This window comes from Rattus norvegicus, chromosome 20 (assembly GCF_021556685.1).
Source record: "Rattus norvegicus strain SHRSP/BbbUtx chromosome 20, alternate assembly SHRSP_T2T, whole genome shotgun sequence".
NCBI lineage: Eukaryota > Metazoa > Chordata > Mammalia > Rodentia > Muridae > Rattus > Rattus norvegicus.
This window is the reverse complement of record NC_141553.1, coordinates 31,806,880-31,833,790: the sequence shown is the minus strand read 5'-3', so window position 1 is coordinate 31,833,790 and position 26,911 is coordinate 31,806,880. Positions and strand designations below refer to the sequence as shown.

Genomic DNA, 26,911 nt, shown 5'->3' with positions numbered 1-26,911 from the left:
GAAGCTATCTGAAGACAAAATGAATTAAAAACAGAAAGTTTCTGTTTTTTACAAAGTATAGTTTTATCATCAGAAATTTTAAATTCTTTTGTTTGTTTGTTTGTTTGGATTTTGTTCAGTTGGTTTTGGGTGTTTGTTTGTTTGTTTGTTTGTTTGTTTTTTGAGACAGTGTCCTGGAATTCGCTCTCTAGATCAGGCTGGCCTCAAACTCACAGAAATATACCTGCCCCTGCCTCTTGAGCACTGGGATTAAAGGCATGTGTCACCACTTTGTGGCAGAATCTTCTTAAATTGGACATATATACTTAACCATTTTATGAAAATCCCAACTGCAATAGCTCACTTACTTAATTTTTACTTGAAATGTAGCTGGTTTAGAAAAATTCAGTGTACTTTTTATCTATATGTACATTATTTTGAGAATGAGTAATCTTAACCTTGCCTCCTTTAATTATCTTTTTCAGCAATATTCACAACCTCAGCAGGCCTTGTATAGTGTGCAACAGCAGGTTTGTATACTTTTTTGGTTAAAAAATGATTTAAAAACAACAATTTCCTACTTCCCCCACATTTAAGTGACACACTGTTTAAATTCCTTCTTTCTATCCACCTTAAAATATAGTTTCAAATCCTTTGGGTGGGATAGCAAACAGCTAATTCCACAATACACTTTTTCCCCTCACCCCCAGACAAATCAGCTTTTTAAATTTAAATTAATATAGTTATTTTGAGACAGTCACTGTATAACCATGGCCTGAGACTCTTCTGCAGACCAGGCAGATGCTGGGATTATAGATATGCACCATTACAACGGGCTCCAACTTCTTTATTTCTATTAATGTAGCTTAGTACTTAGTTACTGAGTGAGTGAGTTAGAAATGTTAGGTACGGGGTTGGGGATTTAGCTCAGTGGGGATTTAGCCCAAGGCCCTGGGTTCGGTCCCCAGCTCCCAAAAAAAGAAAAGAGAAAGAGAAAAGAAAAAAAAAGAAAGAAAGAAATGTCAGGTACGTGTTTTGAAGTAGTTGTCGGCGAGTCCTGCTAGTTATGGGTTGCTTTTCACAGTTTTTAAATAAATAGGCTAGTGTGTAAGACCAAGACCAGGGCTCTGGAGACATGGCTCAGTGTTTACGAGCACTTGCTGGTCCTCAGAGGGACTGGTTCAGTTCTCAGCACCCATATGGTGGCTCACAACTGTAACTTTAGTTCCAGAGTTGGATTCCCAATACGCGTGTCTGGTGGTTCACAAACATCTGTGAATCCCAATTCCCAGGGATCTTGATATGCTCTTTTGTCCTCTGCCACCACAAGGCATGCACTTGATGCCGTTATACATCCCAGGCAAAACACCCATGCACATAAGATTAAAGATAAAATTGACAAAGCAAGAACACCTCTACAAATCTCTGAAATACACATACCGATTGACCTTGTTTCTTTTTTTACTTTCAGTTACAGCAACCCCAGCAGACCATTTTAACACAGGTTAGTTTGATGTGAATTTCTTTCGAGCATCTGAGTTATTTCCATTGTAGTTTTTCAATAAGGATTAAAAGATAATTTGTTTGAGTTGTATAACCACATGTAATATTTATTGTTGGATAAAGATGGAAAGTATGCTACTGTATTCTGTGTTATGGATATGAAATGAATAGGCTTCCTATTTATTTATTTATTTATTTGCTTACTTAGGGTTTTTCGAGACAGGGTTTCTCTGTGTTGTCCTGGCTGTCCTGGAACTTGCTCTGTAAACCAGGCTAGCCTTGAACTCACAGAGATCTGCCTGTCTCTGCCTCCTCAGTGCTGGGATCAAAGGCATGTGCAACCACCTCCAGGTTGCTTCCGTTTATTTTAAAGGAAGGAATGAGAGATGGATGAATGGATCAGGGATGCATGGACGGATGGATAGACAGAACTTTAACAATCAATAGGAGGTAGTTTTTTCAGTACAAAACTGGGTATATGAAACTTCTCAGATAAAATAGAAGCTTTTTACCTTCTAATTCTTTGTACAGTTTTAAGTTATGAATCTGTTACTTCGTTTTTGTTTTTCTGAGATGGGTCTCTTATATCCCAGGCTGGCCTCAATTGGCTGTATTGCCAGAGATGACCTTGCATTTCTTGTCCTCCTGCTTCCAATTCCCTGGTGCCATGTTCTACAGTGTTTGGTTTATAAAGTGCTGGAAATCTGTGTCAGTTAGCTAGAGGACATATAGAAAGGCATTTCATGTCTTATTCTGTCTTCCGTCATAGCCAAGTGCATGTGATATATACATAGCATACCATTTTCTCCTAGCACTCGTTTGGCAAGCACTCTAGCAGCTAAGTTATTCCCCCAGACCCTGTTAATTTTTTTTTTCTTTTTTTAAATACGGGACTAGAGAGATGGCTGAACATGCAATTAAGAGGAGCTTGCTGCTGTTCAGGGGACTGACCCATGTCAGTTTCCGTCTCACAGCTGCCTGTAACTGGCTCTAGCTCCAGGAACTACCTATTGCCCTTTTTGACTACATTGGACACACATACACATACAGATACACACCCATATACATTAATAAAAATCTAAAGATCTCATAATATACTAGGATGCTGATGCCTTCAATCCTAGCATTTAGAGAGGCAGCGACATGGTCAATCTCTGTAAGTTTAAGGCCTAACAATTTCAGGCAGCCCAAGCTACAAAGTGAGACCCTGTCTAAAACAAACAAGCCGACCACCAAGAACACTTGTATTGAGAAGTCATCTTCCTTAACTACAGCATTACAATTGGGCCAAGCTTAGTGATACACGCCTGTAGTCCCAGCAGCGGGCAAGGGACCCCAGATTAGATGGCAGTTTGGGTTACATAGTTCTTTCTTTATAAAGCAAACAAACAAAAACTAAATTACTCTGGGTGCTCACTTAGTGTGTTTGAGGCCCCAGGTTTGATTATCAGGACTGACACACATTTGAACATACACCACAGAACAAGAATATAAGTTGACAAATGTTTAATTATTTTCTATTTAAAAATTAAAGTTACTCTTAAGTATGTGGTGGTGTATATTTGGATGCATGTCAAGATCAGAGGATAATTTGCAGGTCAGTTTTCTCCTATGTCAGTTCTAGGACGTGAACTCAGGTCGACAGGCTGAGCTCTGACTCATTTTCAATTCCTAACAAAATTTTCCAAGTGTGAAAGCTATAGTAGTGTCTTTCCTGAGAACCAGTTTCTCCCAGACTATGACTGAGAGCATTGGCACTGTAGGAAATTAAAGTGTCCTGAGACAGTAACTTTGGTCAAATTTAAAAAATATGCTCAGTTGTTAAACAGTGTTTAGGGCTTTAATAAGCCTTTACTAGAAAGATTGTTTAGTTGGCTGGTCTTTTTTGAGTTAGCATATCACATTATTTTCCCTTGCTCAAGCCTGTGTTACTTGAGCCTCATGGCTCAGCTTCCTATATGCTGGGTTTGTGGGCATTAGCCTCCATACTCGGGATCTGAGATTTGTGCATAAGTTTGTGTGCAAACACATATACGTGTTTGAGAGGGCAAGAGACAACCTTAAGTATTCCTTGGGGACCATCTACTGTTTTACTTTGAGATAGGATATCAGTGCAGGCTGGACTGGTCATCAAGCTTCTACCTCTCCAGCACTATAAATAATCCATAACTTGCCTAGTTGTTTGTTTCCCTGTTTCGGGAATTTCCTGTTGGTTTGGGCCATTGACTAGTGTAATGCCCGAGTGTGCGGTTATTTGCAAGACTTAATGTGATGTTGCTTTGTTTGATAGCCAGCTGTTGCATTGCCCACAAGCCTTAGCCTGTCTACTCCTCAGCCTGCAGCACAGATTACTGTGTCCTATCCAACACCAAGGTCCAGTCAACAGCAGACTCAACCTCAGAAGCAGCGTGTTTTCACAGGAGTGGTTACAAAACTACATGATACGTTTGGATTTGTGGATGAAGATGTATTCTTTCAGCTTGGGTAAAAACTTCATTAGATGTCGATTGATATATATATGGAGTAGTAACATTTTCTTAATCATGGCAAAAATTATAGTTTATAATTTTATTTTTAAATCAGTATGTTTGTACTTACGCCCTTTTTGATAAAATTGCAATGTGTTTGGGAATGTGGGGTTTACACACTTTGGGAGGTTGAAGGTGGGAGTTGGTTCTCTCCTGTCATGTGGATTTCAGGGATCAGGCTCAGTCCCCACGCTTGGGAATAAGTGCTAATTTCTTTCTGATTCTTTATAAATGTCAGTTAGGCAACAGCTCTGATAACACTCAAGTCCAAGCTTAGAATTAAATTAGAGATTAAGGTAAATTAAGGTGTTTTACACCTTTAATCCCAGCACTTGGATGGCAGAGGCAGGTGGACCTCTGATTTCTAGACTAGCCTGAGCTGCATAGTTCCAGAACAGTTGGGCTTTATAGAAAGACCTTGGCCTCAAAACAAACAAATGGAATAAGATATAGGTTGAATTTAAAAAATTGAAATTGGTTTTTACATATTTAATTCTGACTAATAATTTTTTTCTAAATTTGTGTGTGTGTGTGTGTGTGTGTGTGTGTGTGTGTGTGTGTGTGTGTGTTTCTGTATATGTTTCTGTATATGCAGGCCAGAGGTTGGCTTTGTTCTTTATTTTTCTCCATCATATATTTATTTTATGACAAGATCTCCCACTTAACTTGGAATTCAGCATCTCTGAGAGACTGGCTGTCCTTCAGGTCCCTGGGGTCTGTCACTGCCCTCCTAATCCCATGGTTACAGGTTTATGTCACCATGCCCAGTTTTATGTGGGTTTTTGGATTCAGTCTTGGCTCTTCATGCTTGTATAGCAAGTATTTCACTTTCTACTTGCTAGACTTGACAATGAATCCTTTCCTGCTTCTAAAAAATAAGTTGTTGGCAGTGGTGGTTGTTTTGAGATAGGATCTCATTGTGCAGCCCTAGCTGGCTTGGAATTTACTGTATATACTGTGTACAGGCTCACAGTGAACGCACAGAAATCCATCTGCCTTTGCCTCCTGAGTGCTGAGATTTAAGTGTTTGCTACCTTGCCTGGTCAAAGGACATTAATTAAGGTTTTGTTATCTTGTTTAGTTGCCTCCCCCCCCTCCTTTTTTTTTTTTTTCCAAAGGGTTTTACTATGCAGTCTTGACTGACTTAAAACTTGCTGTGTAGACCAGGCCCAGACTGGCCTTGAACTCACAGATACTCTGTCTTTGCCTTCTAGATGCTAGGATTAAAGGTGTGGACCACCCTGTCTGACAAATAGGTTTTCAATTGAAACAAAATTTAGTGTTCTGTTTTTCTTCTAATGTCTCTATTATCTTCCTCATTTTTGTGATAGCAGTTGCAGGAAATAGGATTTTTTTTCTTTTAAGATTATTTTTTTGTGTGTACATGAGGGAGTTGTTAGAGAAGTGCATGAACAGAGGAGAAAGGAAGACATTGGGGTGTCCTGCTCAGTCCCCCCCCCCTTTTGGTGTGGCAGGGTTTCACTTGTAGCCTTGGTGTTCTGGAACTCTGTATGTGACCAGACATCAGACTGGACTTGAATTCATGGAAGAGATCAGAGTGAATTCATAGAAGAGATCTGCCTGCCGCTGTTTTCTGAGTTCTGAGATTAAAGACATGTGCTGCCACTTCCACTCCGCCCTGCTTTTGAAACAGGCTTTATCACTGAATCTGGAGCTAGGCTAGGCCACCAAAACCCAGTGACCCCTCTAGCTCTCCTCTTAGAGCACTGCGTGTGGGCATGAGGAACCATGCTCAGCTTCTTACATGATTCTGACATGATGACTCAGGTCCACATGCTTGCCCAGCATAAGGCTGTGCCCACTTAACCATCTCACCTCGGGTGATTTTTTATTGAACTAAAAAAGTACTGTACTAGAGAAAACTACTTACTGATCAATATTTTCCTGTTGTTGGGCCGCCTTTTTTCCATTTTCTCTCTAAAATCTTATTCTTACGGTATTACAGCAAGATGGTTTTGTACATAGAGGAGCACTGAGAAAATACAAGGCAAATTGTTCCTGTACTTGAATCCTTCTGTTTACATAGATGAGAAGGGAAAATGTATTCAGCTGAAAAATGAGTCTTGGAGAGCTGGCTTTTCAGTTAAGGGTGCTTCAAGCTCCTGCAAAAGACTGTTGTTCAGTTCCCAGCATGCATGTGAGGTGGATCACAGCTACCTGTAACTCTAGCCCCAAGGCATTTGATTCCTCTGATTTCTAGGGCACCAGTTCACGTGAGCATGTCCATAACAGACCCCTCACATCATAAGGAGTAAATCTTCATGACTGCAAGATGGCTCAGCCGTTTAAAGCACTCGTTATTCCTGCAGAAGACCCGTGGCTAGCTCCCGTCACCTGTACTGTGGTTCCCATTCATCTGTTATTATAGTGCCAGGGATCAGAGCCCATCTTCTGATCTCCGTGGTCCTGGCACAAATGTGGTCTGTATATTTATATGCAGGCGAATATTTATACACAAACAAATAACAAAAACACCTTTAAAAGATAAATAAGCAAACATGAACATGCCATCCAGACTCCATTTTAGTTGTCATTATGCTTTAAAAAATCACTGTAGGGGTTGGGGATTTAAGCGCTCAGCGGTAGAGCGCTTGCCTAGGAAGCGCAAGGCCCTGGGTTCGGTCCCCAGCTCCGAAAAAAAAAAAAGAAAAAAAAAAAATCACTGTAGTCTTTGAGGCAGAGTTTGTCAGATCTCTGTGATGCCAGCCTGATATACATAGTGATTTCTGGGCCTGCCAAGGCTCCATAAATAGACCCTGTTTCCAAAAGAAAAGAAGCAAAACAAAGAAATAAGTGTATAAATCTTTATGTGGGAAGAGCCCTCCAGTTATATATAAATCAATTTGAAAGAATTTGTCTTATGCCTGTGTTTACTTTTTTCCAGTGCTGTTAAAGGGAAAACCCCCCAAGTGGGTGATAGAGTCTTGGTTGAAGCAACCTATAATCCTAATATGCCTTTTAAATGGAATGCACAAAGAATTCAAACACTACCAAATCAGGTACGTAGTTACTGAGTTTGCTACTGTGGACACTTGGTACTTGACATTTCTGTTTTGCACTGTAATATCTTTTTAAAGAACTTTATTTATTTGTTTGTTTGGTTTGGTTTGTTTTTAGAATCAGTCACAAACCCAACCTTTACTGAAGACTCCTACTGCTGTTATCCAGCCGATTGTGCCACAGACAACATTTGGTGTTCAGGCACAGCCCCAACCCCAGTCATTATTGCAAGCCCAGATCTCAGCTGCTTCTATTACACCCCTATTGCAGACGCAGCCACAGCCCTTACTACAGCAGCCACAGCAAAAAGGTATTAAACGTGATGTAAATCTTCACTTCTTGTTTCTACTGAATGCGTAGATGTTTAAACTGCTAACATAATAAGAACATGTTTCTAATTACAAAGGTATCATGGACTTCAGGAAAACATGAACAGAACATTTTCTACTCTTGAATTTTCCCTTTTAGCTGTGATAAAATACGATCTAAAACCAACTTGAGGAAAGGGTTACTTGGCTTACACTTTATATTCCATCATTGAGGACTGTCAGGACAGGATCTGAAGCAGAGACTGGGGAGGAACGCTGCTTTCTGACTTGCTCTCCACACTTGCCCACTGTTTTCCCACACTGCCCAGCACCATCGACCCAGTGGTGGCTTCACCCACAGTGGGCTGCTCCTTCCCCACATCAGTCATTAGTCAAGAAAATGTGATGTATCTTTAGTTGGTTGGTTGGTTTGGTCTGATGGGGATGGTTTCTTAGCTGCAGTTCCCTCTTTTTTTCTTTTTTCTTTTTTTTTAAAGATTTATTTATTCATTTATTATATATAAGTGCACTGTAGCTGTCTTCAGACACACAGAAGAGGGCTTCAGATCCCATTACAGATGGTTGTGAACCACCATGTGGTTGCTGGGAATTGAACTCAGGACCTCTGGAAGAGCAGTCAGTGCTCTTAACCACTGAGCCATCTCTCCAGCCCCAGTTCCCTCTTTCAAGATGATTTTAGTTTGTTTCAAGTTGACAATAAAGCTGACGAGTGTGAAATGGAATGTTTTTGTTTTTGCTTTCTAATGTTTGCAGTAAATAAACATAGCATGGGCATCATCACTGCCTCAGCACATACTGAGTGCCATACATTGTCCCATGTTCTTCCAGCTGCTCTCTCTGGGAGCTCCCCCAGTCTATAGATGACCTTTTTCCTTTCAGTCCCCTTTGCTGATGTCCTACTGCATGTTTTGTACCGTCTGATCTTCACTAGTGTGCCCTTTTTCTCTCAATCTCTCTTATACTTTTGTTATATACAATATAAATAAGCACACATTTAAATTGAGCTTCTGCATATGAGAAAAACCATACAGTATGTGTTGTTTTGAATCTTTACATGTAGCATTATGATTTTTGATTGAATCAGTTTTATTGCACATACCACGATTTCATTTTTCCCTTATGGTTGCATAAAAGTGCATTTTGCACGCACACACACACACACACACACACACACACACACACGTGCACACGCTACCTTTGTTGGTGAGTGCTATTTCCTGTGTCTTGTGAGTAGCATAACTATAAACATAGGTGTACATAGAGTGGTATGAGTGGGTCATATGGAAGTTTATTAGATTTATTTACTGTCTGCACCATGTGCTTACCTTGGAGGCCAGAGGAAGGCATTGGATCTCCTAGAACTGGAGTTACAGGGGTGAGCTGCCACATGAGTGCTGGGAACTGAAATGGAGTCCTGGAAGCCCATGGTGCTCTTATTGCTAAACTCCCCAGCTCCCTGGTTATTATTTATTTTAGTTAAGTTTTTAAAAGATGCATGAGTGCTTTGTATGTATGTACACCTGCATGCCAGAAGAGGGCATCAGATCCCTGTATAGATGGTCGTGAGCAACTATATGGTTGCTGGGAATTGAATTCAGGACCTCTGGAAGAGCAGCTAGTTCTCTTAACCATGAGCCATCTCTCCAGCTCCTGCTGGCTGTTTTTAATTAGTATGTTTGTGTGTACTGAGTGTACTGTTTGTACTGAGTGTAGACATGTGTGCCAATAGCACACATGTAGAGATCAGAGAGTAACTTTGCAGAAGAGTTTTTATTTTTCTCTAGAACTGAGGCTTGTGTGGTTAGTGGGCCACCCACTCGTTGAGTCATCTCACTTGCCCTATGATGTCCTTTGGTTTTTATTGTCGTTTACTTTTTGTTATATAAGATAGGGTTTCAAATGGCCCAGACTGACCTTGAATTCACTCTGTAGCCATGCATAATTCTGAATTCCAGGTCTTTCTGCCTGTATGTCTCAAATGCCTAGGATTATGGGCATGTGCTACCACACCTGTTTTTCTAAATTGATATTTATTTATTTTAGATTTCTTCATTACCTCTTATGTATTCTTTTGTAATGTTCCTTTTTTGGATTTGTTTTGATTCCTTGTGTTTGTTTTGTTTTGTTTTTTACTTTGTTCCTTTGTCTTAGAAATGGGGGGGGGGTAGGGGTTGGGGATTTAGCTCAGTGGTAGAGCGCTTGCCTAGGAAGCGCAAGGCCTTGGGTTCGGTCCCCAGCTCCGAAAAAAAGAACAAAAAAAAAAGAAAAAAAAAAAAGAAATCAGGGGGTAAGTCTATATGATTTGGCAAGAATTGGTTATAACCAATGCTTTGTAATTTATACTGCATTATTTTATATGCTTTCAGTTCTCCCAGTGTTACTGATGCTGGATTTGAATATTTGTAGCTATCAGTAGCCATAGATTTTTCTGGATTAACTGAATTTTTCTTTTGTAAATGAATAATACCCCAATGGTATTTTAACATTCTCTACCTATCTTATTCCATAGTACTCATTGATTTCGTGTGTATACATCAGGTACTGGCAAACTGTAGGCCTTGAATTTGAGCCTGTAGTTTGCTTAAGCTAAAAATAGTTTACATTTTAAAAGGTCTCTCTCTCTTTCTCTCCCCCCCCCCATTCTCTCTCTCTCTCTTTCACACACACACACACACACACACACACACACACACACACACACACTTTGAGTGTCTGTGACTTGGTCATTTGCAAACATGCTTGCCAACTTCTTTTAGGTGATTCTATTCTATTAAAAAATTACGTACATTTTCTCTTTCAACAAATTCCTATTGCTGTTTTTTAGAGTATGGATTTTTGTTACTTATTCCAGAATAAGGAGTTTCTATGGTAGTCTTCTCCAGTTTGGCAATAAGATTCGTTTTCCTTCCTGTCCTTTTTTCTTACCGTGGTGGCCTCTTGGGTTTTAAGGGATTGATTGTTTTATACTCAATTGATGTTTGCAACGGTAGGGGATAGGGTAGAGAAGGGTAGTGCTGGGTATGAGTACTAGACAAGCACTGTACCACGGAACTGTATGCTCAGCCCTTTGTGTGCTTCTTCCTTACACAAGCTACCCCATAGAGTGATGAAGTTAAAACTTGGCTATATCTTCCTATATGTTCCTGGGGTGCCACTGTTTCTAGAAAGAAAGTAGGAGCTGGGTGGTGGTACGCATATTTAATCCCAGCACTCAGGAAACAGGCTGGCAGATCTTCATGACATTGAGGCTAGCGTAGTGTGCATAGTGACCTCACATTAGCCAGGGGTGCATAGTAAGACCTCATCTAAAAAGAAACAAAAATACAGGGCTAGAGAGATGATTCAGCAGTTAAAAGCAATTGTTCTTGCAGAGGACCTGGGCTTGGTTCCTAGCATTTATATGCTGGTTCCAAAGGGATCCAACGTACCCTCTCTGGCTTCCGTGGGCACCTGTGTGTGTACACACACACACACACACACACACACACACACACACACACACACACACAAGTTGTAATGACATAAGACCAGCAAGGCATTTAAAAAGAACATTATTGTTGATTCTAGACTTAGCAGCCAAAGGCAGTTTTGTTTTTAAGAGATTCCATTAGAATTCTACTGTTTCTTTGTTGTTTTTTTGGTTTTGTTTTTTTTTTTTTTTTTTTTTTGAGATGGAATCTTACCTTGGAGCCCTGGCTAACTATCCTGTAACTTACTATTATGGATTTGAATTTACAGAGATCTGCCTACTTCTGTCTTTCTGCGATTAAAGGCATGAGCCATCAAACTGGCAAAGAACTTCGATATACACTGTACTTTTTAACACAGATTTATCTCTTCACTGCTTCCATTGTACCAAAGAGGTGTACTTTTACTGTCCTGTGGAAAAATAGATATACTATTTTAAAATGAAAATTTTAGTTTTCATTACCAGGAAGAAACCAAACAATACTTTTTTTTTTTTAACTGTATTTTGTTAACTTGGAAAAAGACAACTTTGGAGAATCCTACTTGATTATTCATATTTATCATTGTTGTGTAAAGTTTTTTGAGCTTAATTTAACAAATTTTCTTCTCTTTTCTTTTACCTTTTTTGAAGCTGGCTTATTGCAGCCTCCTGTCCGAATAGTATCACAGCCACAACCCGCACGGAGATTAGATCCGCCATCTAGATTTTCAGGAAGAAATGACAGAGGGGATCAAGTACCTAATAGAAAAGATGACCGAAGGTATGTTTGAAGGTAACATGGTGGGCTGGAAAAACAGCTTAGAGGTAAGAGCACTGTCTGGTCCTCTGGGGACCCACGTTTGCTTCCCAGCACCCATAAGGTAGCAGAGGACCCTCTGTAACACCAGTTCTGGGACTTCCAGTGCTCTCTTTGGCCTTGCTTAGGTACGCGTGAGCTGCACAGACAAAACACTCAGATACATAAAATAAAAAGTAAATTAGAAGTTGCCCTGAGCCAGCCTGCTGTATGTATGTATATATGTGTATATAACAAAGACTGTCAAACAAAGAATGAAAAAATTAAAAACTATTTACTTCCTTGTGCCTAACTCCATAGACATGGATGGCCTTGAATCTGTACTAGATGTACTTGCCTCTGCCTTCCGAGTGCTGTGATTCATGGTGTACACCACTGTGCCTGGCAAGAACCATTTGATAATACCAATAAATATTAGCAAGGTTTTACTCATTTATTTAATCTGTGTCTGTATCCATGCCATGGTGTGTATGTGAAGACCAGAGGCAAACTTGGAGGAGTCTGTTCTCTCCTACTCTGTGGGTTCTGGGAATGAAACTCAGGTTCTCACCCTTGGTCGCAGCGCCTGTGCCTGTTGAGCCATCCTGGTGGCCCCAGAGTAATTTTAGAAATCCTTGCTTTAAGTCGTGAAAGGGACAGAGAAAGACGCAGATCCAGAGAAAGATCACCTCAGAGGAAACGTTCCCGGGAGAGGTCGCCCCGGAGAGAAAGAGAGCGATCCCCTCGGAGAGTCCGCCGTGTCGTTCCACGGTACACAGTGCAGTTTTCAAAGTTTTCTTTAGATTGGTAAGTTTTTCCGTCTGTGGTTTGTTTGCTTCTTTTAAATTTCATTATTAGTGTTAGAGTTTTATATAGTTTGGTACAGAATATGTCTTTTTCTTGTAAAGTTACTTAGTAACACTTTGTGTTATTTATCTGAGGGCAGAAATGCAATTTGAATTTGGAATTTTGTTCCTTAAATAAGGACAGTTATTTTTGAGTACACATTTAGGATAGCAGCTTCTTAAGCACCTTTTGGTTTAGGATATAGCCCTGGACAAGAGCGCTTGCCTAATACGGAAGCTCTAGGTTCAATCCCTGTATCAAAAACAACTGACCAAGAAGCAAAGAAGCAAACTTCTAGAGAATCTTCCTTTGTAATGAAAGTTTTAAAGTTAGAGTCTTAGAATCAGGATTTACTGATAACTTTAAATTTGCTAATTGTGTATTAAGGCAGCAATACTCTTGTTTCAAGATTAGCTGTGGCAGGGTGGTGCGATACAGAAACACTGACCTCTTCTTCTCTACATACTTATTATACTTAGTTGATTTACCTGTTTGTGTCCTTGGTGAATTAACTCTTAGAATCTGGAGTCAGAAGGAGATTAGTAAATTTCTTAGCTTCATACAAAACTCATATAAACTTACAGAATCACTATGAAGTTAAATATCTACAGCACCTAACCTACTGTATGAGAACTACAGATCCTCTGTAATTCATGGTGGCAGTGAGCAGTGTAGCACACTGATCATAGACTAACAGGGAGGAAAAAGAGAAATGGAGACAGATGTGCTGGTGCACACCTTCAATAAAAGGACTGGGGAGGCACAGACAGGTATGTCTGTGAGTCAGACCAGATGGCTGTATTTTCTCTATATTAAGGTCTCATTAAAAAACTAGTATTTGCTACTTAACAGAAAACTTTATCTTGTGATGATACGTTTTTTATAGTTTTGATCAGTTAGCAAGTATTCCTAGGCTACATTAGTGGGGTTTTTTTGTTTTTGTTTTTTTAATATGAACAGGATAACTGGATAGCTATGTTAAACTGGGCAGGGGGACCCGTAACTGGGGTTTTATTTATTAACACTAGGTTAAAAACTATATTTCAAAAATTGAGACAAAAAATTATTTCTGTATAGCTGCCTATATATGAACACATTATAAACTAAAAATAGTAAACTCACACAAGCCACATTTTCTAAGCCATATAAAATGTATTATTAGTGTATTTTATCTTTGTTTACTCCTACATTTAAGTATATAGTTAGAATATTTCAGAGAAACCTGAAGGGAACCAAAAGCACTTTCCCAGCTGTCAAGATATACCTAATGAAGAAGCCTTCTTTATTCTCTCTGTTGTTAAAATTTATATAAATTTACAGAACATCAAATGAACCGATTACAAATAGGTTTTAAAGCTCTTCATCTGTAATTGTAGAACTCAAAACTTCCTTACACTAATGTGATTATGAGCTAGAGTGAAGGAAAATTATTTGTACTTAGCCACTGTTTAATTATAGATGTTACTGCTTTGGTGCAAGATATATCTAGTGTTGGAAAATTTTTGTACTTTCTTACTTAAAAATAAAGGTGAAGGGGGTTGCACAGATAGATAAGACTTACAGATATGTACAGAAAATTAAATCTCAAAAACAAAGAAACTTTGTGATATAGTTTCTACATTTCTCTTCTCACAGTGGACTCATACAGCAGTGGTATTAGATCAGCATCAATAAACGGCTGACTTGTACATACCCTCTGTTCTTATTTGGTAGAGAAGTGATGGTGGTATTTCTCTCTCTTTGGTATTTCAAGACAGGGTCTCTCTGTGTAGCCCTGGCTGTCCTGGAACTCGCTCTGTAGACCAGGCTGGCCTCAAACTCAGATCTGCCTGCCTCAGCCTCCTGGGTGCTGGAGTTAAAAGTATGTGCTACTCCCACCGGGTCTTAGTTATTTTTCTACTGCTGTGACGACACATCACAGCCTAGGTAATTTATAAAGAATGCATTTAATTTGGGGCTTATAATTCCAGAGGATATTAAGTAGATCCATGATCATGGCAGCCGGCAGGCAGGCATGGCTCTGTAGACCTTCTCTACAAGAATAAGACAGAGATAGACTTAACTGGAAGTGACATGTGCCTTTGGAGCCTCAAAGCCCAACCCCAGTGACACAGCTCCTCCAACAAGTCCACACCTTCTAATACTGTCCAGACAGTCCCACTGGCTGCACTCTGGGCATTCAAATCTGTGTGCCAATAGGAACGATTCTCATTCGAACCACTGCAACTACTCCGCTTCAGAGAATTGACACCCTCTTTTGATCTCCCCCATGGGAACTGCAAGTTCATCCTGGAGCACAACACATATAGACATACATACATGCACATTTTTTGAAAAGTTATTGTTAGATGTGAACAGCAAGTAACTTGTCCCTGTTTGCAGTGTAATGTGGCATAGATCTAAGTCTCCACACTGAAGTGTTGAAATTACAGATCACCTAGAGCTGCTTTGGATTTTGCTTTCCTGTGAATTTGCCTTGCACTCAAAGACTTCTGCTTGCCTCTGTATCTGGACTGCTTGGAGTCATGTGCCGTCACGCCTGACTCATGGGAATTTTTAAATTTAAGTATGTTTAATCTAGGCTCTTCCCATATAATAAAATTGTGTCTTTCTGTGTAGCATAAATGTGGGAAAGCAATCAGATATTTAGTTCCTGTCATCACTTTGTATACAGGGTTTTCAAGTATCTATGCTTGCAGCTAAGGGAGAAAAGAACACTTGTTCAGGTGTTCTCTGGGATTGTGTTTGGAGTTAAATTTCAAAGGGTCTTCTCTAAGGAATGAGAACCTATACACAAAAAATAGAGAAGTAAGCATGACATTTAAATATCATTTATTCAGCAGTACAGACTTTGTTTACTCCTACATTTAAGTATATAGTTCGAATATTTCAGAGAAACCTGAAGGAAACTAAAAGCACTTTCTCAGCCTTCAAAATATACTATATGGAGAAGCCTTCTTTATTCTCTATTGTTAAAATTTATATAAATTTACAGAACACCAAATGAACCGATTACAAATAGGTTTTAAAGCTCTTCATCTGTAATTGTAGAACTCAAAACTTCCTTACACTAATGTGATTATGAGCTGCTCATCTTGAATCTGTTCATTTTTACTCTGTCAACTTGTATGTAGCTTTGGAAGTGCATGAATACATGTGTATAACCTTTGGCCTGAAGGCTTTTTATTCACTGTCTGTGTCTGCTTTTCAGTCCCAGTTGTGACATGATGGAATTAAGGCGCCGTTATCAGAACTTATATATTCCTAGTGACTTTTTTGATGCTCAGTTTACATGGGTGGATGCTTTCCCTTTGTCAAGACCATTTCAACTGGGAAATTACTGCAATTTTTATGTGATGCACCGAGAAGTGGAGTCCTTAGAAAAAAATGTGGCTGTTCTTGACCCACCTGATGCTGACCACCTGTACAGTGCAAAGGTTTGTATCCCATTGTGACCCACGTTTTGAATATCATAGCATTTAGAGCTATCCTTTGGAAATGGTTGTTAGTTAAAAGACTCAAATTGCCTGATTTTTGTCTTAGCTATTTAACAGTTTTATTTTAACACCTGTCTTAATTCTTAAGCTATAAAACAAGGGCTATTTTTTGTCATTTAAACTTAAAAAATATTAACAAGTTAATGTTGTGAGTCATGTGACTTCCTATAGAACTGGGTAAAACTTGATGCCGGTCAGTGTGCTAGACAGTAGTCCTCAGGGTATCTTTCGGTATACTGCTTAATGAGTTTGCTTCTGTTTTAAAAGATTGATCTGGGCTGGAGAGATGGCTCAGTGGTTAAGAGCACTGACTGCTCTTCCAGAGGTCCTGAGTTCAAATCCCAGCAACCACATGGTGGCTCACAACCATCTGTAATGAGATCTGATGCCCTCTTCTGGTGTGTCTGAAGACAACTACAGTGTACTTATATATAATAAATAAATTTTTAAAAAAAGATTGATCTGAAAATTGCTTCTTGCAATTGGCTGATGAGGCATCAAATACTATTTTTTTTTCTGTAGCATTTTATATTCCATTTTTTGGAAAAAAATATCTTATGTAATGTTAATTAGTAGTACTTCTCATTTTTTTCACATTACTTTAGACTTTTGACAGGATTGAATTATTTGACTATAATAGGTAATGCTGATGGCTAGCCCTAGTATGGAAGATTTGTATCATAAGTCATGTGCTCTTGCTGAAGACCCACAAGACCTTCGTGATGGTTTTCAGCATCCTGCTAGACTTGTTAAGGTAAAATGAAATGTTTATTTTGATTTTAGTTGTATATTTACTTATCATAGTTTTCAATGTATTTACAAAATAATAAAAACAAGGACATTTGAAATCTTGTTAGTTGCATAATATTAAGTCTACTTTTATTTAATTAGAGATACTTTTCCTGTTACAGAATATGGCTGTAATTTTTGTGTTTCTAGTTCAGCTATGAATTTGATTATGTGTATACTTACAGCCTAGTAAAATCTCTTGGATACTTTTGAAGTTTGTATTTACATAGCTTGTTTCCTTAAAAGAACTCTGATGAAGTATTTTAGAGGATGAGTTATGATGTGTAAATCCTATTCCATTGCTGAAATGCAGTGTGGAACATGATGAACTGAACTCTCCTTGACTGACCAGAGGTAGTAAAAGTGGTATTGGGAAGGTTTGTACCTTTCCGATTTCCTAAGTATCTATTGTAATTTGATGGGCTGTGTTATAGATGTAAATGATTCTTTGTTTTGAATTAGTTTCTAGTGGGAATGAAAGGCAAGGATGAAGCCATGGCCATTGGAGGCCACTGGTCTCCTTCGCTGGATGGACCAAACCCAGAAAAAGACCCCTCTGTGTTGATTAAGACTGCCATTCGTTGTTGTAAGGCCCTGACAGGCATTGATCTAAGTGTGTGCACACAATGGTAAGTACCGGTCCATTTCTTGATTAGGAATGTTCTTCTAATAGTTCATGTAGCTGTTCTTGCCAATCAGCCTCTCCCCTTTCCTTATCACCCCGTCATGCAGGTAATCTCAAAGGAAAATCCCCATTGGTAGCAAAAGTTTGTTTGGTGCCAAAATGTTTGGGGGAAGGGACTTTAAGAACTAATCAAAATACACTGAAATTTTAAATGTTTCGTTACGCTGTACTTTGGAAATTGGATGTGTGTTGAAAATACTTTTCGTTTCATGTATAGCTGGAGAAGACCGTCCAGAGAGAACTTCATTTCATTATAATCCCTCTGCTATAAGTGATGTAGTTGCTGATTATTTTTGTTCAGCCATATTTTCTCTTGAGGCTTACTTGTCCTTTGTATTTTAGTGTATTTCTTACAATTTAATTGAGAATATTCTTTTTTTAGCACATGAAATCTGAACAGCTTTCCAGCTTCTTCAGGTATTCTATAAAATATGGGTAGCTCTGTAATCAAATCAGAAAATTCCTGTTGGAAATGTATTCTTTTAACCAATAAACTATTATCCAAATGTACCCAAAGAGGAACTATGGCTTCTATAATTTTTTTTTCTTTAGACCAACCTCAAGTTCTTGCAGCAAAATTTCTTTACTTGATGTGCTACAAGTGAACTAGGGTCTTTAAAATGTATTGTAGAATTTTTTTTCCAACATGCTTCTTCCCTTGCAACAGGTACCGTTTTGCAGAGATTCGCTACCATCGCCCTGAGGAGACCCACAAGGGGCGTACAGTTCCAGCTCATGTGGAGACAGTGGTTTTATTTTTCCCGGATGTTTGGCATTGCCTTCCCACCCGCTCAGAGTGGGAAACCCTCTCCCGAGGATACAAGCAGCAGCTGGTCGAGAAGCTTCAGGGTGAACGCAAGAAGGCTGATGGAGAACAGGCACTGAACGCTAATCCCTTTTTCCATTTCCGCTTCTCACAGGCACAGGAACACAGGCACAAATGCACACCACACACTACATAACACACACACATGGAGGAACATAACTGCTGGCAGCGACTGGTAATCCAGCTTTCAGCAGTATAGTTCATTTCCTTTTCTCATAAAAATCTGTCTATTATGGTAACATAAATTTAAGAGTGCTGAGACCTCAAAAAGTTGTGCTTATATTGCACAGAATTTTGTTTTTATCATAGGTCTATTTGCTGGAACCTGGGACCAGTTGTTGAGCAAGATTCAGTATTAAGCCATTTTAAGCATTTTGCCATTTTCTCAAATTTTTAAAATTTTCTCTTTCACGGTCATCAATTCTAGTCATGGATATTTGAAATTGGACAACCACAAGTCTGAGAGCTTTGAAATTTCAGGCTATGTGGCAACGTCTTGGGTACATTTCAAAGGTCTGACTAAATCAGTCTTTGGGTGGTTTGAAAATTGGGGCAAGATCACACACTGTGTGGTTAGTGGAGACCGGCAGTGTCTGTGTATCCCGACATCCTTTGTGTTGTAATTTATCACCCTTTTGTGTTTCACAGATCTGGCTTTGATTGGCTGATGTCTTTGTGATCAGTTAAAAGTGGTAGAATGTATGTATGTGGACTTGCCTAAATAATAACTTTAGGAGAAGACAATCTGAGACATTGTGACCTTGCACAGATCAGCAACAGACTTTAAAATAAATTACTTATATACTTTTAGGTTTCAGAATAGTAATGTTGTTCTCAACTTTGTATGTTAGGATGAAGAAGAGAAGGATGATGGTGAAGTTAAAGAAATTGCTACTCCTACCCATTGGTCTAAACTTGATCCAAAGGCAATGAAGGTAACTGGAAATGTAGACATACACGGCGAGTGCGCAAACAGTAACTGTAACTACACATTGTAAACTTCCGAAGCGAAATGAGTAAACTTGGTGAGACTAAGAATAATTGTTTGAAGTGGGGACGTTCAGCCCAGGTATGGTGGCTTGTAACCATCATGTCAGGATTTAAGGGGCAACAGCAGGAGGATTAGCGTGCATTTCAGGAGAGTGAGTTCTAGGCTGTCCTAGCATGTAGAGTGAGACCCTGTCTTTAAAAGGTCTGCAGTGCAGGGCATGGTAGCATGACATGAAACAGAAACAGATTATCTCTTGAGTTTCAGGTCTACAGAGCTAGTTTTAAGACAGATGGGGGAGCTATTCAGGGGCAAACAAACCAAAAAAAAAAAAAAAAAACCTTGTCTCAAAAAATCAAACAAAAGAGTGAATAAATATAAAACACAATAAAAAAGGCTTCAGGCATTCAAAGTCAAGTTTTTGGGTTGTCTTTAACTCTGACGTCTTATGTTTGTACATAGGTAAATTAAAGAGGCTGTGTAGTTCAGGTGTCTCAGTGCCTCCAGTAGAACTACGTTGATAGCGCTGTTTTCTTGTTTGGGAAATGGCCTAAACTTAAGGAGACTAGAAGAATCCCAGGAAAAACGTAGGCATTAGTGGTGCACACCTTTCACCCCAGCACTTAGGATGCAGAGGCAGGCAGATCTCTGAATTCTAGGCCAACCTAGTGAACAAAGCTAGCTCCAGGACAGCCAGCACTACTCAGAAGAAATCCTGTCTTCAAACAAACAAGCAGACAGAAGGTAAATCTCATGTATTTTTATATTTTTTGTTTTTTTAGGACAAGGTTTCTCTGTAGCGGTCCTTGCTGTTCTGGTACTTGCTTTGTAGACCAGGCCAGCCTCAAATTCACAGAGATCCATCTGCCTTTGCCTCCCCATTGCTGGGATTAAAGTTGTGGGCCGCTCACTACACTCAGTGGTGAATCTGATTTTTATAATTTGAAAGTAAAATGTTATGTAAGCGTACTACTAAACTGGGAAAGAAAGAAAAGTGTAATTTTTTGATTCAGGTAGCTAGGGGAGTGTGTCTGTGCAGAAGATTTGGACTAGTACTTGCTTATTTATATGAAGGCTGTGGTTTTGAGAAAGGGTCTCCCCAAGTAACTCTGGCTGGTCTAGCTATGTAGACCAGATTAGTCTTAAAGAAATCTACCTGCCTTTGTCTTCCGAGTGTTTCCATTAAATGTGCATCCCAGGACATCAGATCTCATTGCTTGGTTTTAAATTTTGATGCTTTTTTTTTAAAAAAACAAAACAAAAAGCATTTGGGTATCCAAGGACAACTGGTTTCTCTTTGTAGACCAATCTAGTCTGGCTTTGAAATCAGAGAACTACCTGCCTCTGCCTTCCCACTACTAGGATTAGAGGCATATGCCACCACATCCAGTCCAGTCTAATTATTTTTAGACATCACATTCTAGTTAGTATAGATTCTGTGTTTTGTTAAAATATTTATTCTTTATTAACATTAAGTTATTTTACTTTTTTGGTGGGTGGTAGTAGCACCTTTCAAAATACGTATATAAAATACATATATTCCCTTTAAGACAAAGTCTCACAATATTGAGGGGGTTGGCCTCAAACTGGGATCCTTACTATCTTACCTGGCTTAAAATGATCTTAAGCATTTTGAAACTTGTTTAGGGACCTTGACTTTGAAAGATGGCGAGGTCCTTAAGAGTAGATACTGCCTTTTTAGAGTTCCCAGCATTCACATTGGGAAGCTCACAACTACTTGTAACTTTAGTTCCAGGTAGACACAATACCTCTGTGCTTAATGGGCAAATGTGTACAGGCATATACATATATTCAGAAATAAGAATAAAGTAAAACATGTTTCACAGCCAGATTTGCTGATTTGGTTTGTAATCGAAATACTTGGGAGGTGGAAACAGGAAGATCTGGAGTTCAAGATCTGGTCCTGCTACATAAGCAAGTTTATCCAGTTAAGGCCACAGGCTGTCTTAGTAAAAATAAGGGGCAGGGGGATGGCTCAGTGGGTAAAGCTGCTGCTGTTCAAGCCTCACGTGTAGAGGCTGCCTCCAGAAACAACGGACCTGCCACAGCATGCTGAAGGCAGGAACTAGCTTGTGTCCTCTCACCATTTCCAGTGCCATGGCAAATGTACATTTGTACACACACTCAAGAACAGGTTTTACATTATCTTCTAAAAACATTTATCATTTTGCATTCTCAAAAGCCCTGGATAGTGTCTATTCCACTGAATTTGACTTTTTAAAATAGAATCTCGCTGCATGTAGCCCTGGATTGCCTGAAACTCCCTATGTAGGCCACACTTGAATCTGCAACTTCTTTTAAAAGATTTATTATTTATTTCTGAGTACACTTTGGCTGTCTTCAGACACACCAGAAGAGGGCATCGCATCCCCTTACAAATGGTTGTGAGCCACCATGTGGTTGCTGGGAATTGAACTCAGGACCTCTGGAAGAGCAGTCAGTGCTCTTAACTACTGAGCCATCTCTCCAGCCCTGAATTTGCAACCTTTGAGAAACAGACAAAAAATATTTTTTTAATATCCTACTTTTTTCTTCTGTGTTTTTATGCTCCATATATTTAGGTAAACGATCTCCGAAAAGAATTAGAAAGTCGAGCTCTTAGTTCCAAAGGACTAAAATCGCAGTTAATAGCTCGCCTGACAAAGCAGCTTAAAATAGAAGAACAGAAAGAAGAGCAGAAGGAATTAGAGAAGTCTGAAAAGGAAGAGGAAGATGAGGATGATAAGAAGTCTGAGGATGATAAAGAGGTATGTAGTCCATTCGCATACTGGCACATCAGTGATGGTTTAGAGGGAGTTCTTGGAACATGTGACTCGAACAGGATTTATGTATTTAGGTATACGTGAGTGCACCAGAAGAGGGCATCAGATCCCACTACAGATGGTTGTGAGCCACCATGTGGTTGCTAGGAATTGAACTCAGGACCTCTGGAAGAGCAGCCAGTGCTCCTAACCACTGAGCCATCTTTCTATTTCTAGCCCCTTGAATTATAGTTTAAGATTATGGCTTGTTTTATAAGCTCAGGCTAGTCTGAACTGAGTACTGGTACTTATGAGGTACAGGACCTTAAAGCCGAGACCAACCTGGGCTACTATATAACCTTTCCTCATCAAAAAGTGGGCAGAGGGGGGGGGGGCTGGAGGGATAGCTCAGTGATTAAGATGATTTTCTGTGTTAGCATAGAACCTGGGCTCAATTCCCAGCACGATTATCCCTAACTCCAGTTCCAGGGGATCCTGCTGCCCATTCTTTGGCTTCAGTCTGGAACCCTGGTTATCAGTGGCGAGTGAATAAAGGACAGATACTTATCCAAAAGAAACTGTAATCACATGGGGTTTTCTAACTAATATCACCGAAACCCGGAACCTTGTTAATTGCAGCATAGGAAGAGAATCTGGCTAATCTGGTAGGTTAGAGTCTCAGGCACCCAGAAGAAGGAAACCACAGTTGCTAGTCTGTACATACTGGTCAGTCATCTCTAAACACCAAGAATTCCCGAGGAAAGAAAGCTTTGCACCCCTCTTGAGCAGGGCCCATATGAGTAACAGTTTGTCTTATTTACCATGGGCCAATTGGTCTGAGTCCTTGACAGGCCTTGCTCATGTCAAAAATATATACTCATCTAGGGCTTCCTTTACTCATTATAGGATCTACTGTCCTCTCGACCATAGAGGGCACTGGACATGTAGTTAACTGTTGTACATACAGGCCAAACACTGGTGCACATAAAATTAGAAGGAAAAAAAAAAAAAAAAAGTAGCCTGTGTTTAAAAAAAAAAAAGTCTGGGGCTGGGGATTTAGCTCAGTGGTAGAGCGCTTACCTAGGAAGCGCAAGGCCCTGGGTTCGGTCCCCAGCTCCAAAAAAAAGAACCAAAAAAAAAAAAAAAAAAAAGTCCATGTAGTTAATGAAATGCGAAAGGAATGTAGATGCTGTCATAGTATAAAACTAGACAAGAGTCGGTGGCCTTGAAACTCTGCACCCGCGGCCCCCTGCAAGATACATTTGTACTCAGATGAGTGGTTTTGTTGCATCTATGTATGTTTGGTACCCCAGAGGTCAGAAAAGAACAATGATCTCCTGGAACTGAAATTACAGTTAGTTGTGAGCCATCATGTAGGGGTGGGGAGGGGGAAAACAAATCTGGGTCCTCTTTAAAAGCAACAAGTGTTTTTAACTGCTGAGCAGTCTCCAGCCAAAGTGGGGTGTGTGTGTGTGTGTGTGTGTGTGTGTGTGTGTGTGTGTGTGTGTGTGTGTGTGTGTGGAAGTGTCACAATTTGGTTCTTTTAAGTGGTAAGCCATGGGCAGGGGTCATTAACTTGGCTTCTATGGCAAGTGCTTTTCCCCATGGGTTTTTACTGGCTTTTGAAGTCTTTTTAAAGAGTTACAGACAATTGTTAGATGTTAGACCGCAGAGGTGATACCTGCTGAAATTAATGTTCACTCCCTGTACCGTGTTTAAGTGCCCTCCAAAATTAGTGATTTTTCTTTTTATTATAAAAACTCATTTGTATTTATTCTGTGTGGGATTGAAAATGCCATTGGACTTATCCAGGGGTCAGAGGATAATTACTGGAGATGATTTTCTTTGGGGGAATCAAACTTAGGTCATCATGTTTGGCAGCAAGGTTCCTTACTCACTTAGGCTGTCTCTGCCCTGCTCCACTTTTAATTTACTTTTTGATAGACGGTATAACTGATGTGACTCTGACTGACCTGGAAGTCTCTCCATAAACCAGACCATCCTTACAATCTGACCGTTTCTGTGCTGAGATCACAAGCATGTATTAACATGGGTGCTTACTGGGGTTGTTGTTGTTGTTGATGTTTTGTTTTGTTTTGTTTCTTTGTAAACAGATCTGTCTGTAGCTCTTACTGTCTTTAGAACTCACTCTGAACGTAGACCAGGGTGGCCTTGGAGTCAGAGATGTGTCTGCCTTTGCCTCCTTGGTACTGCTTGGTTGCTTTGTTATTTTAGAAACTCAGTTAAAAGGAAAGGAAAGCTAGGGAACTTGTTAGTTTCTTCTCAGTAGCACCAAGGGAAAGAGTAGGGTTTTTTTTTTTTTTTTTTTTTTTTTTTTTTTTTTTTTTTTTTTTTTTTTTTTTTTTTTTTTTTCTTTTTTTTTCAGAGCTGGGGACCGAACCCAGGGCCTTGCGCTCGCTAGGCAAGCGCTCTACCTCTGAGCTAAATCCCCAACCCCGGGAAAGAGTAGTTTTGAAGGGAAGAGGACTCCACTTTGGCAGACCAACCATAAACTGGGCATGCTGACCCCGGAACTTCTGAGGACATTTCTTGGGATGAAGCTTTCCCTTGGGAACAGCAGGGCACTTCCTGTGTTACTAGGCAGTCCATGAGTGTGTGGTTTCTTGTTCTCTTCCCTGTGTTACATTTTGAATGATGATACTGTTACTGAGCTGGCAAGGGCCTGAGTCTGTTTCAGCTTATCTCACTACTCAGGGACAGACTGTGTTTGCCCAGGATGATTGGACATCCTCCAGTGAAGTTATGTTTTTAGAAGCCAGATGTGTTCATTGACACTTGACAAAAGCAGTCCAGTCTCTAGGACCCATGGTGGCAGAAGACAATTGCCTGCCCTCTGACCCCCAGTTGTGTGCTGTTGTCCCCTTAAATAAACAAATGCAGTAAAGGGAATGTAAGGAAGAACTAGGAGCCATAAAGGCACTGTCTCTGTTTCTAATTATTATGGCTAAGTAGTCTGTAAGAAGTCAGACTTCGAGTTTTGGTTTGGAACAAGATCTCACCCTGTAGCAGAAGCTAGCCTGATGCTCATTTCATATGTGGCTGGGTCACCTGGAACTCGGGGTCATCCTTCTTTCCGTCTGTGCCACCAAGTGTGGGGATTGTAGTCATGAACCAGCACACGCATCCGCGCGCGCATGTGTGTGTCTGTGTGCGTGTGTGTGTGTGTGTGTGTGTGTGTGTGTGTGTGTGTGTGTGTGTGTGCGCGCGCGCATATTAGACTTAGAGTATATTTTGATACACACGCACTTTTTACAGAAAGTTTTGCCATAACTTAAATTTTCAAATGTCTAGGAAGAAGAAAGAAAACGTCAAGAAGAAGTGGAACGCCAACGCCAAGAAAGAAGATACATTTTGCCTGATGAGCCTGCCATAATTGTCCATCCAAACTGGGCTGCAAAAAGTGGGAAGTTTGATTGCAGCATCATGTCTTTGAGTGTCCTTTTAGACTACAGATTGGAAGATAATAAAGAACATTCGTTTGAGGTAATGTTAAAGTTTGGGTGAGGATCCAGATACTCTGCACAGTTGTGACGTGGAATGCTGTCCTAAGTCCTCCCAGTGCTGTAGGCAGCATGCGTTTGCTCCTCACTGTGCACTGGGAAGAGGCAGCTTTCCTCTCTGGGGTCTCTTAGAGGCGCACTACACTGACTGCTCTCTCTCTCTCTCTCTCTCTGTGGTGTGCATTAGTCATCTTCACTTCCTGTACATTAACAAATTAGATCTCAGCTACTCTTGCTTTTCGTTCTGTTTTGTTTTTTCAAGGCTGTCTCTAGTAGCTTTTGCTGACCTTGAAGTTGCTTTGTAGTGAGACTCTTGAATTCCTGGTTCTTTGCCGCTCTCCTCTTTGTGCTGCAGTTACAACCCTGTGTTCCTATGCCTGTTCTAAGGCATTTTGAGAGAGGGAATGTGTTCTTTCATCAGAAGATAGATATCTAGTTGTTGTTTTTTATTTCATGTCTGTGTGGTTATTTTGTCTCTGTTTGTGTCTGCTTGACGTGTGTGCCTGGTTCCTGTGGAAGCCAGAAGAGCGGGGGTCCAGTCTCCTGGATCTTGAGTTACGGCTGTTTGTAAATCACCATGTGGGTGCAAAGAACCAAGCAAGCTGCCCTTGAAAGAGTAGCCATTGTCCTTAACCACCGGGCATCTCCACATACACCACTAGTTGGGTAGAAGCTAGGGCCTTAGTCATGGCTGGACAGTTGCTCTTTCACTGAGTTACTCTCGTAGCTCAGAACTTTTTCTCAGGTCACCCTTCCAAAAGGTGAGACGATCAGTTGTATTATTCAGTGTCACGTTGCTGCCCATCGTTTGTGTGGGCTTCAGGCTGACTTCCCTTGGGACAGTCTTGCTTCAGCCTCCTTGATAAGTGTTGTGTTGACAGATATAAGCCATCGGATTGGCCTTTTACCCCTCTCTTTAAACCACCTTTCTTGGTGATGCTGTAATGCTTTATTGTTTCTTTAGAATTAAAGTACCATTTAATGGAATTGAAAAATTTGTGACTGGTTAGATTATAAAAGAAAATGAGTGGTTATCTTTTAACCTAAATTTTGTGTTCTGTCTTGTCTGTCTGTATCTCTCTCTAAATCTCTTAACGAGGTCTTTAGTACATATGTCTGTCTGACCATGAATACACAAAGATCCACTTTCCTCTGATTCCCAAGCTTGCACCACCTTCCTCAGCTCCTCTCTTGTCAGTGAGGTGATTAAACTCAGGACCTTATGTGTGCTATGCAAGGCCTCTACCACTGAACTACATCTCCTATCTTCTTTTTACTTCTTAATAATCTTACAGAGTTTCTAGGCTGGCCTTAAACTCAATTTGTAGTTCAGTGAAGCCTTCAACTCATGATTATTCTGCTTCAGTATCCTTAGGGGCTGCAATTACATACT

The 26,911-nt window shown here is 40.0% G+C and overlaps 1 protein-coding gene and 1 non-coding gene across 29 annotated transcripts in view; both read left to right on the top strand.

Annotated features, from left to right (window-relative positions):
• Ccar1 (cell division cycle and apoptosis regulator 1) overlaps window positions 1-26,911 on the top strand; it is a 42,598-nt gene that overhangs the window by 6,861 nt on the left and 8,826 nt on the right. For 6 of the 28 annotated variants that reach the window (NM_001108535.1, NM_001434643.1, XM_087597814.1 and 3 more), the window contains exons 4-17: window positions 465-509; window positions 1,451-1,483; window positions 3,773-3,966; window positions 6,916-7,030; window positions 7,149-7,341; window positions 11,460-11,589; window positions 12,250-12,411; window positions 15,662-15,887; window positions 16,588-16,701; window positions 17,199-17,365; window positions 18,089-18,299; window positions 19,099-19,182; window positions 21,818-22,003; window positions 25,310-25,501. In NM_001108535.1, coding sequence (NP_001102005.1) covers window positions 465-509; window positions 1,451-1,483; window positions 3,773-3,966; window positions 6,916-7,030; window positions 7,149-7,341; window positions 11,460-11,589; window positions 12,250-12,411; window positions 15,662-15,887; window positions 16,588-16,701; window positions 17,199-17,365; window positions 18,089-18,299; window positions 19,099-19,182; window positions 21,818-22,003; window positions 25,310-25,501 — 2,052 coding nt within the window. Of the gene's footprint in view, window positions 1-464; window positions 510-1,450; window positions 1,484-3,772; window positions 3,967-6,915; window positions 7,031-7,148; window positions 7,342-11,459; window positions 11,590-12,249; window positions 12,416-15,661; window positions 15,888-16,587; window positions 16,702-17,198; window positions 17,366-18,088; window positions 18,300-19,098; window positions 19,183-21,817; window positions 22,004-25,309; window positions 25,502-26,911 lie in introns of those variants that run through there. The other 22 variants (NM_001434644.1, XM_087597823.1, XM_087597820.1 and 19 more) reach the window with 6 other exon arrangements.
• Window positions 17,009-17,073, top strand: Snord98 (small nucleolar RNA, C/D box 98). Its single transcript, XR_015646051.1, has one exon. It is a non-coding gene; the product is annotated as a small nucleolar RNA SNORD98 (small nucleolar RNA).